Source organism: Syzygium oleosum, unplaced genomic scaffold (assembly GCF_021117445.2).
Source record: "Syzygium oleosum isolate NSW1041296 unplaced genomic scaffold, Sole_v2.1 Sole_v2.15, whole genome shotgun sequence".
NCBI classification, from domain to species: Eukaryota; Viridiplantae; Streptophyta; class Magnoliopsida; order Myrtales; family Myrtaceae; genus Syzygium; species Syzygium oleosum.
The window spans coordinates 3,083,625-3,094,370 of record NW_026607499.1 but is presented as its reverse complement, the minus strand read 5'-3'; the positions used below and the strand labels follow the sequence as shown (position 1 = coordinate 3,094,370).

The following is a 10,746-nucleotide window of genomic DNA, read 5'->3' as shown; positions in this document are numbered from 1 at the left end:
CTCGTTTATGATATCAAGCTTTCGGGTCGAATGTTTCGACACGATACTGAAGCCGGATCCGGGGGCTTCGATTCATCTCGAATCTAATCCATTCGACACAGCACCAACAAGCACGGGATCCATAGAGTGACGCTCGAGGAAAAAGAATTAGATGCTTTAAAGTCAAAATCGCTCCAACCTCAAGCCAAAGCGCAAGCAAACCCCACTTTCCTCCTCGCCTAATTCCTGAATATAATTTTAATTTTTTTCCCTACCCCACTTGCAATTCAAATTGAACAGGCCCCCCCTTCCTCCCCATGTTCTAAGGTCAATCCTGTTTGATTAGGATTTGATTAATTTAGCATAATCAAGTCGAGAATTCGTACATGTCTATGTGCGGAGCAGGGCATGGGTTTCGATTGCACCATACCAATCCGAAACATGCAACGTGGTTGGTCCAACAATTTTTTTGGCACTTTCTTTGCGCACCAACTTCGGGTGGATTATTGCCTAAGGTTGCCTCCCGATCGGTCCCAAAGGATTTCTTACCATATAATATCATTATAATTAATTATGCTGATTGGTAGACAGCGCTCTCGTTTGTTTTTTTTTTTTTTGGGGGGGAGGGGAGGGGAGTGCAAACCACGCTCTCTTTCCTAATCTCATTTTTATTTTTTTCCCCGAAAAGAGAAAAAAAAAAAGCTAGTTCGAAATCGGGTCGCACGAGACAATAGCTGTCAGTACATCAAATCTCGGGTCTCGGTCGAACCCATTTAAGCTTTTTAGAATAATTGATCGTAATCACACAAAATTTTGCACTCGACAACGAGGCCTCCTCCTCGATCTTGTCCTGGATAAACTTCTCATATATGGCTATTAGAATCGATTCCACATAATTAGCATTTACTTGATTGAGATCCTCTTTCCTTAAATCGCTCTTTTTTTTTCTTTCCTTTTTTTTTTTCTTCTCCCTTTCCTATTAAAGTTCATTACAATCTTTATCGTGTCCACGACCCATTATTTTTCACGGCTCTGGATTTATTTTAGCCGTCGCTTCTCTTGCTTCACACTAATTTTTCCTGTCAAAATCTAACGAAATTAAAATAAAAATAAAATAAAAAACGTTCCCATCAAATTGTCATCATCCTACGTTAATTTTACCATATGGTCGTCGCTTACCTTATATTACAACAATAATATCGAAAAAGTCTTATCCGTCGCCCTTAAGTTTACTACAATTTCTCCCGTCTTCTTCTCCCTCGCAAACTTGTTCGCACGGCGTCGCTCTCTCTCTCTCTCTCTCTCTCTAGGAGCAGCGACTTCCGACGCCACGCCATGAACTGAATCTCTCTCTAAAGTCGTCGCCGCCGCCGCCGCCACCTTTGACAGCGTCGCCGTCGTCGTCTTCTTCTTCCGATGGCGAATCACAAGAACTGCCCGAACCCTTTCCAGAGCTTCCCCTTCAAGTCCAAGAAGGCCAACCTCTACTACATCACCACCGCCTCCATCCTCTGCTCCCTCTTCTACCTCCTCGGCATCTGGCAGCACTCCGGCGGCGCCTCCTCCGCCATCTCCTCCTCCGGCTTCCCCAGATTGCCGTGCACCATCCCCAACGTCGTCCGCCCGTCCCCGCCTCGCAACGCCACCTCCGCCTCGGCCTCGGCCTCCGCCGCCAACGTCGTCCTCGACTTCTCGGCCCACCACAGGGCGGAGGACCTCATCCGAACGGAGGCCGCGGCGCAGGATCTCCACTTCCCTCCCTGCGACCCGAAGTTCTCCGAGTACACGCCGTGCGAGGACGTGCAGCGATCGCTGAGGTTCGATAGAGAGAGGCTGGTGTACCGGGAGAGGCATTGCCCCGAGCAGGGAGAGAGGCTCAAGTGCCGGATCCCAGCGCCGCATGGTTACAGAGCTCCGTTCCAGTGGCCGGAGAGCCGCGACAAGGCATGGTTCGCCAACGTTCCGCACAAGGAGCTGACCGTGGAGAAGAAGAAGCAGAACTGGGTCCATTTCGAGGGCGACCGGTTCGTCTTCCCCGGCGGCGGGACGATGTTCTCGAACGGCGCCGACGCGTACATCGACGACATAGGGAAGATGATCAACCTCAAGGGCGGTTCCATAAGGACCGCCATCGACACCGGTTGCGGGGTACGTACCAAATGTCTCCAATCTCGACTTAATCCGGTTTGGTTCGGTCTCTGAATAATGATTGATTGATAGGATACATTGTTAATAAGCGTCCTGCTTAAGCCAACAGTATGAACAAAATTAAGGTTTTCAAGGCATTCAAAATGAGTAACATCCAACAACAACGTCACACAGTACACATACGTTAAAAGTCAAAACGTGCAAGGCTTGCCTTCTTACGTTGCTACAACATGTTTCAATCAGTTGTGTCATTACTTGCAATTGTCAACAACTCATCGCTATACGTTTCGAGTTTATGTATGTCCGTATAAAGTAACATATTTCGGTGAAAACTCTCGAGTTTGACGAGTTGGCTGGGGGCGATAAAAATATTCGACTCAAGTCACCCGTTCGAATTCCACTGATCGGTGTGCTCGCTATGAGTCGGGAGCATCTTCATAGCTCAAAAACTTGAAGTTGATCGGTTCATAAGACTTATAAGATATTTTATGGATTTCCGGTTATCTGGATCTCCGCGCCCATGTCCCCAGAGCGGAATATTATAATGGTTGAGGTTGCAACAACCACCTGTAAGAGGATACTGTAGATTTTCTTGAGGGTCGGTCAGGGCGTGACCGGGGCGGGTCGAACCGGCCCGAGACGGAGGACAGCTGGAAATAAGCATTTCCTATTGGAGTGGAAAATTAGGAGATGTCATGGGTACATGTGCAGACTAATTACTGTAGGCGTGGTCAGAATTTGGCATAGCGACCGTCAAATTTACTAATCATGGCATGTCATTTTATATAAACAAGCTGTACATCCTAGTATTGCGACCCGCATTGGTGGATCCCCAGTCAGAATTTTACTAATTTTATGAATTTCGAATTGAATGCTTTTATATATGGCCTCCACTGTCAAATTGCCATGAATCTAGGTGGGAAAATATTGACAAGTTGGGTATATGGGTTAAGTCAAATTCATCATGACCCTTGAAGCTTTGGGTTGATCTCTGAGTTTGGTGAAGAGTGCCCCATTATTCTACCGGTACCAACCACCCAAACCAAACTCACCAGATCTGAAGTGCCGAGCTGCCTTAGTGTTTCCACATTTTTGCCCTAATTTTATGACGGTCCAATCATCCTTGTTTACTAAGCTTTGCCAATTTATCCATCAACTGAGATGATTCTAAATTTGAGTACCAATCAAGAAAGATTTTGATACTTGGGAGACTAATATTTGGAGAGATTTGGGATTCTTAAGTCTGAGATATCATGATTTTGCATATTAAGTGCGGCGAGGCTAATTGCAGATATCAGATCTGCACGTCCATTGGTTAATAGCTAGTGTCTAGGACATAAGTTGGTCTTAAGTATAATCAAATGCATCATTAGGGTAAGTCCCTAAATGATCATGTGTTAGCGTGCATGTTGGGTATAGAACATCTGATCTGTTGCACTTCCAGGTTTGCACATAAGAACTGTACAAGTTGAACCAGTTGACTCCACAAAGATTGCAGATCTCAGATCTTACCATTGCTTCGCACCCTGCAATTAGTTCAAGAATTTTATTGCATACTGGCCAAATCAACAAATAAACATTATCGAATGTTTTGACTTTCTCAATTTTATATGGAGGCTAAGACAGCATTGTATGGCTAAATAGATCAATTGGGGCAAATGAAGATTTTAATTTGAAGCATGGCCTCATGGCTTGGCAGGTGGCTAGCTGGGGAGCTTACCTCTTGTCCAGGAACATCCTCACGGTGTCGTTTGCACCGAGAGACACCCACGAAGCTCAAGTTCAGTTCGCTCTCGAGAGGGGAGTGCCCGCCCTAATCGGAGTCCTCGCTTCCAAGAGGCTTCCATACCCTTCGAGAGCGTTCGACATGGCTCATTGTTCTCGCTGCCTCATTCCTTGGGGTCAGTATGGTGAGTTATACTCCTTCACTATTTATTTTACACATCGTAAGATTACATTAGTAATTCATGTTATTTAACATTCATAAAAATACAGATGGGGCATACTTGATGGAGGTCGACCGGGTTCTGCGTCCCGGAGGTTACTGGATTCTGTCAGGGCCACCAATAAATTGGGAGAGACACTGGAAAGGGTGGGACAGAACGGCCGATGATCTTAAAGCAGAACAAGATAGGATCGAGAGCATAGCGAGAAGCATGTGCTGGAAGAAGTTGAAACAGAAGGGCGATATCGCAATCTGGCAAAAACCCACCAACCATGTCCATTGCAAAAAGAACCGCAAGGTGTTTAAGTTCCCGCCTTTCTGCCCCGCACAAGACCCCGACAAGGCCTGGTACGGCTTATGTTTCGATTAGGCTTGTTCTTGAGTGGTCGTATTCTTCACATTAATTTTGCTGTCATTACTTAGTAAGGTCAAGATCGGTGCATGTTCCGCCTTAGGAGGGTCGACAGTACTCAGTGGCAGGGAACTTGTGATATGAAACTAGAAAGCAATGTCTTCTTCCTTCATTCCCAAGCAAGTTCAAGGAGAAGTGATCCGATTTAAGACGAGCTGACATTCAAGCTATTGCAAAAGTTATGTAGAACTCTGCTTCTAGATTTGGTTAGATTTGGTTCTCTAGAATCACCAAGCTGAGGCAAAAGCAGTTTCCGGACTCTGGTATGGGACACAGTGATACCAAAACCAATTGGATGGCAAAGGCAGCTGATATAGGATGTCTTTTTCAGTTGGCTTTTAATCATAAAACAAGCACTTTTAAATCAAACCAGATCTTTTCTTAAGCAACGTGGATTTTAACTTTTGTCTCTTGTTTCTGCTAGAAATATCCTACTTGCTTTCAAGTAACCGCGTCTCATTCTTGTTTCCTTAATTCCATAAGTTTGTACTCTCTACAGGTACGCCCAAATGGAGACCTGCTTAACCCCACTTCCTGAAGTGTCTGACATTAAGGATATAGCGGGAGGGGAGCGAGCAAAATGGCCCGAAAGACTGACCGCCGTGCCTCCGAGGATTGCTAGCGGAAGTGTAGGAGTAACAGCAGAGGCATTCAAAGAAAACACCGACTTGTGGAGGAGTAGAGTCTCCTACTACAAGTCCCTGGACCACCAACTAGCCCAGAGAGGAAGATACCGCAACTTGCTCGATATGAATGCCAACTTGGGAGGTTTCGCGGCTGCTTTGGTGGATGATCCAGTGTGGGTCATGAACATAGTCCCGGCCGAGGCCAAGACCGACACCCTTGGAGTGATATTTGAGCGCGGATTGATAGGAACTTATCAGAGCTGGTGTGTTTTCCATCAGGATCGTATTTTCCGAACTCCTTGCTCTTTCACAAAAGGACAGTGATTGTTAGCTAATTTTCTTGGCCGCTACTCTTCCTTATAGGTGTGAAGCCATGTCCACTTATCCGAGGACTTACGACTTCATCCACGCCGATTCCGTATTCACCCTCTACAATGACAGGTTTTTTTGCTTTTTCTCTTTGGTCTTCGCATACTTGACTTGGATTCTGAATTCTGATGATTAATCTGGTGTTTCATATTCACAGGTGTGAGATGGACGATATTTTGTTAGAAATGGATAGGATTTTGAGGCCTGAAGGCGGGATAATTTTCCGTGACGACGTAGATGTTTTGGTAAAGATCAAGAGCATGCTAGATGGGATGCAATACGAGAGCAGGATCATAGACCATGAAAGGGGACCTCACGAAAGAGAGAAGGTCCTTTTGGCATACAAGCAGTACTGGACAGCTCCAGGCCCAACCGAAGCAACCAAAAATGTTTCTTAGTCATAGACACGGGAGAGACACTCACTTCTCTCTTGTTTTGCATTTCTTGTGTTCTTTTGCTTTTTCTTTCCATTATTCTTGTGTTAATAATTTAATCGGCATTCAATTTTTTGGCGCCCAATTTTTTGGATGTATCGTGCTAAAGATATTAGTATCGATGGCATGGAAATTCTTGTACCAAAGACGAAGAGATTGAACTTGCGATAAGAAGATAGATAGGATTGGTACTAAAACTCCTGGCTGAAGAATTACTTCAAAGAAATTCTACCAAACTAGAGTTCGGCACATCTCGACCTGTGTGTGCTTCGTCCATTTGTTTTGTTTCATCACAAGATTAGAAGAAAAGGGCGCAAGTTCATCATCTTTTGCAAACGATAGATCAGACAACTGCCAATAACCCTTTGCTATTCCCTTCAATGTAGACATACCACCAACAGGCTGAATGTTTTGCGTAAGTGCTGCAAACAAGCAACAGATTTGTCCCTGTCTAAAACACTTTCCGATACCTTGTAGGTAACTAATTTGAGTCATGATCGGTTAAGAGCACAACAGACACACATCTGAACTACGTGCATTGCCAATCTTAAATGCTGTTGCATCTTTTCTGGTTTGGGATCAGTCATTATCGTTGAGCTTTGGTGAAGCAACCCAGTCAGATGCAGTCGATGGAAAGCTATGAATGCACCTCTCGACATGTCCTAACCGATATGTACAATTTCAAGATGGCCAAAGCCAATGCTAAATGAACTCTAGAAACAAAGCTTCTTGTTTACTAGCAAGCCCCAATTCACTAAAACTGGATAATCTGTCACCATCAGTGAACTCCTCGCGAGGATAAGGCCTTATCTGCTCATCAGGGGAAAATACGGAGATCAGTACGGAGGCAAATAAACCAGTTAGACCGCTCATTTTTATCCAACTTGAGACTTGGGAGATGTACTTAAACAGAAGACTTAAAAATTGCACACTACTGCTAGGCGGAGGAACTGCAATTAAATGAACAGGGAACATTTCCTTCCCCAGATACGAAGTATATTTCCATGTATTAACATTCAAGTACAAGAGCGAAAAATAGAAGATTTTGGATCTTTTGCCATTGTGGACTAAGATGTAACAACAGTTATTGAAGAAAAGACAAAAAGTATAGTCATTTTTATGGAAGACCAGCAAAACACTGATACTAAAGGCAAAATTACTAATAATCTTGCGCAAGTAGACAAAGTGGCTTGATTTGACTGCCTTTTGCATTTCTTTGTGCTTTTTTTTTCTAGATCGGAGTCTGAATAACTTCATTTGATGGGTCCATCAGAAAGTTAGAGACAGAATGCCACCTTAAAATAATCTACGCTCATGATTGCAAATATACAGCATAGCATTTGCCGATAGAGATATAGTTTTAATGATTAGACATACTTCAACCACAAGGTGACTGCATTGCTCATAAAGCTAAAAAGAGGCTTAGGAGTTAGGCATAAGGAAGCAAATAGATCGGAATACTTGCCAGTTTATAAGTCATAGGCTTCACCCAACCACCAGCATCTACGAAGTCAAATAGAGACTGCAAAGGAAGAAAAATAACTGTGAGGTCTAGTGTTAAAAAATTGCTCAAAACACACATAAGAAGATTCACCTGTAGCTTGTCAGTCACAAGGAAGCGGCGACCGTGGCGAGCCCCATCTGGCATGCGGACGACAAGATTTATTGCTCCTCTTTCGTCTGGTGCAGGTTCTTGAGGTAGAGAGCCTCCACTTTGAATTGACCCTTTCTGAAATCCCTTGCAGTAAGTGACAGGCGAAAAATCAAAATAGACATCTCGACAAGAAACATGGTGGAAGCATCCACTTTCTCGAGTTGAACATATAAATGAACAGTCGTTCATAAGGCTCAACTCCTAGGGCAGGAGAATTCTGCACAACTAAAGGACATGCTGCTTAGTCTAATTTACATTGTAGCCGAGGGCTCCTGGTTTGGCCAAAAAGAAAATAAAAGCGTCCCCTTGAGAATGCAGACTTGTCCTAGAGCTTGGTTGACAGATGCCATAATGTTAAGGCATTAAGTATGTAATGAGTGCAAACTATGTGCCTATGATGAGATGCATGAAGAAGTCCATTTTCCATCCCTTGAGAAATTTACCAAAATAATGCAGCTTCAAGCATTACTCATGTTCAAGCTCGCTAGGAGCAAAAAGAAAGCTACCCGGGACATCATTGAAATGAACGGAGTTTAGAGGAGTCAATTTTCTTCTATAAGTAACCGCATGAATGCCGATTGCTACCTTATCTACATTCATCAAATATAGATTCACCTGATCAGGATGATGGGCATCTGGACCACACTGAATATGATCATGACAACGCTGGTTGGACTTACCATCCTGCAAATTCAGCCCTTCCAGCTTAATCTCATCCGGCTGTGATGGGCTTCCCAGCTTCAATGAAGCATTGCATGTTAGAGAATACCTTCTCTCCTCAATGATGGACAAATAGAAAACCCCCCATCCAAAAAAGAATGTGGGCACCCAAAGGAAAAGGAAAACAACAGAAATAGACGACAGCACTGGATAAAGAAAATTGTGTTCAAGAGGATACTTAGATCGTTCATCTAATTTGTGTATCTCGCTCTGCTATGTGAACTAAAGAGGGGCATATACTAAACGGAAGTTGCTCAAAGGAAAAAAAATTGAAGGTTTTCCACAGGATGACTGGTGAGCAATATATATTTTCCAGTAGAAATCTAGATAAATGCAACATGCTCCCGCTTACAAGGAGAACCTACCGTCTTATAAAGATGCTAATAAAAAATACATTATTTGTGCATCTAGCATTTTGAGTATGAAAAAAAGACGCTCACTTTTGATCTTTTATCCTTAGTTTTGTCTGCACTTCCATGTGAAGCATTAAATCCAGATTCTTGGTCTCTGTCTTTCACCTGTTGCACACGCTTCTCCTTCTCTTGCTCTGCTTCCTGGATTTTTTATCAGAGTAAAATGAATCAAAAGGCCACGCAATAATAGGGGAAATCTGAGAAAAAATTTGCCATGACCAAACAACCATCAATGAAAGTGAAATTGCACGATCAAGCTCCTTATCTTCTTGGCTAGGTTGCCTTCGAGATAACCCAGAACCAGAAAGAAACTGCATCACATGCATCGAAGGCGTCACAATCCAGAGAATGTCGTGGTAAGCAAATGCAAAAACCTGAGAAAAGCGGCGACCCGAATTCAAACAGTCAGTCCCACAATCGACTCTCAAAATGTACCTCTTGCTTCGATGCCTCAATAGCAGCTCGAAGCATTTCTTCTTCTGCATCATGTCCATACGAATGCGGACTTCTGGCTTCAGCCGGAGTGCTAGAATAGACTGGTGTTCCAATTACACCACCGGTGTTAAACGATCCCGAATGATAAGGCAGCTCATTACCACGGTTGAATGCTTCAGCCGACCCAGTCGCGTTGCTTGGAGGAGAAGCAAGCGGTCGGGGACTAGAAAATGCAGAAGCGCCAATCTGGTTAAAGAAATTTCTCCTGTAGTTCGGGTCAAGAAGAGAGGAAGGCTTGAAACTTCTAACAGCATTAAGGAGCGGCATGAGCCCCCCTTGTCGCCCGACGTGATCCTGATTATTCATTTCATGAGGATATGCAGAAGCCGCAGGAGGAAATCTGAGCCAGCCAAAAATAAAAAAGAAACCAAAGGGATCAAACGCAACTCCGGCATGAAGCGCATGAAACTCGAGAAACGTCAAATTAAGCTAAGGCAAATTAAGGGACTGACGTTTGGTGGATCCCTTCAGTAAAATGCGCATTGACAGCCTCGTCGAGATTCCCACCATATTCCTGCAAAGGGTAGACACACAGACGGTAGATATCTCCTACATTCTCCATGAGAGTAGCGTGATAGATAACCACATCACATCTCATTCTCAAGCCAGAAGGCGAAACAGTAGATGGGTCGGAGAGCCGCATCTCCAGTTCTCACATTCGCCTCTCCATATGCCATCCCTCTCCACTACTATAGCCCATAAGGGAAGCAGAGTCGCACATGATCCCTCCATCTCTCTCTCTCTCTCTCTCTCTCTCTCTCTCTCTCTCTCTCTCCAGTAGACCCGTCGCTTAAATGCTGTGAGATGGCAATGGAGCAACGAAGATCCAGCACAGGCTTGCCGCATGCCAAGAAGCTACTACGTCTTACGCAACCCACTAAGCTAAGCTAAACTCGGAGACCACTGATCGGGAAAAGCCCGGAGAATGTACCTCCAACCGGCGGACGGCGAGAGGCTCGGGCGCGCCGGTGATGGCCATGAACGTGTCGACGGACTCCCGCGACGGCCTGGGCATGGCGGCCTCCCGGCTCCGGGCTCCGGGCCCTCGCGGCGGAGTTGCGGCGCGGGTGGCGAAAGCGGTGGCGGCGACGGTGACAGTACGGAGAGAGTAGGACGGGACAGCACCGCCTCTTTCTCTCTCTATCTCCGCCTCGGATGCTCTCTCTCTCTCTCTCTCTCTCTCCCGCTTTTTATCCTTCGTTTCGTGCCTCGAGGACCGTCCTGCCAATTGTAATCCGCCGCAGCCACAGTCATTTTCAAAGAATTACAGTAAATCACCATATTAACATTGCGGTAAGTATATTTAGAAGATTCTACGTATCTTATTTAGGTATGCATGCGTATATTCTCGATTGATCTTGATTGATATTGTAACGATGCCTTACCTTAATGGTCATGACAGCGCCGGTCGCGCCGGTGGGTGTTTCCGGCCCTCTTCCGACACTTTTCCTCCTCGACCGACACTACTGTCGGACTCGTCGCTCTCCCGGACGGGTCGAATCTTGGAACTCCGTCCGTCGCGTTCCTCTGCTTCACCAGACAAGACAAGAC

General features: G+C 45.0%; 2 protein-coding genes across 3 annotated transcripts; one reads left to right on the top strand and one right to left on the bottom strand.

The window, feature by feature from the left end:
* The first annotated feature begins 1,189 nt into the window (after positions 1-1,189).
* Positions 1,190-5,998, top strand: LOC115678178 (probable methyltransferase PMT15). The gene is made up of 6 exons (XM_030601508.2): positions 1,190-2,127; positions 3,827-4,037; positions 4,123-4,420; positions 4,984-5,373; positions 5,474-5,551; positions 5,637-5,998. The coding sequence occupies exons 1-6, from the start codon at positions 1,396-1,398 to the stop codon at positions 5,875-5,877; spliced, it is 1,950 nt and encodes a 649-aa protein (XP_030457368.2). The 5' UTR covers positions 1,190-1,395; the 3' UTR covers positions 5,878-5,998.
* Positions 5,999-6,443: 445 nt separating this feature from the next.
* LOC115678180 (plant UBX domain-containing protein 9) lies at positions 6,444-10,376 on the bottom strand. 2 transcript variants are annotated; one of them, XM_030601510.2, is made up of 9 exons: positions 10,127-10,376; positions 9,648-9,709; positions 9,136-9,535; positions 8,928-9,011; positions 8,728-8,841; positions 8,183-8,305; positions 7,508-7,651; positions 7,379-7,435; positions 6,444-6,723 (listed from the first exon to the last, which is right to left on the bottom strand). In XM_030601510.2, exons 1-9 carry the CDS (start codon positions 10,208-10,210, stop codon positions 6,616-6,618), a joined length of 1,176 nt encoding a protein of 391 aa, XP_030457370.2. In that variant the 5' UTR covers positions 10,211-10,376; the 3' UTR covers positions 6,444-6,615. The 2 variants fall into 2 exon arrangements, with proteins under 2 accessions (XP_030457370.2, XP_030457371.2); XM_030601511.2 differs by having other exon boundaries at positions 7,508-7,642; positions 10,127-10,375.
* Between the last annotated feature and the right edge of the window lie 370 nt (positions 10,377-10,746).

Excerpts from the sequence above, each read along its gene's own strand:
- LOC115678178 (XM_030601508.2), top strand. The coding sequence starts at position 1,396 with ATGGCGAATCACAAGAACTGCCCGAACCCTTTCCAGAGCTTCCCCTTC. Across the intron at positions 2,128-3,826 it reads CCATCGACACCGGTTGCGGG|GTGGCTAGCTGGGGAGCTTA; the intron begins GTACGTACCAAA and ends ATGGCTTGGCAG. Across the intron at positions 5,552-5,636 it reads TTCACCCTCTACAATGACAG|GTGTGAGATGGACGATATTT; the intron begins GTTTTTTTGCTT and ends TCATATTCACAG.
- LOC115678180 (XM_030601510.2), bottom strand. The coding sequence starts at position 10,210 with ATGCCCAGGCCGTCGCGGGAGTCCGTCGACACGTTCATGGCCATCACC. Across the intron at positions 7,652-8,182 it reads ATGCCCATCATCCTGATCAG|GGATTTCAGAAAGGGTCAAT; the intron begins GTGAATCTATAT and ends ACTTACTGCAAG. Across the intron at positions 6,724-7,378 it reads AGCCTATGACTTATAAACTG|ATAAGGCCTTATCCTCGCGA; the intron begins GCAAGTATTCCG and ends CCTGATGAGCAG.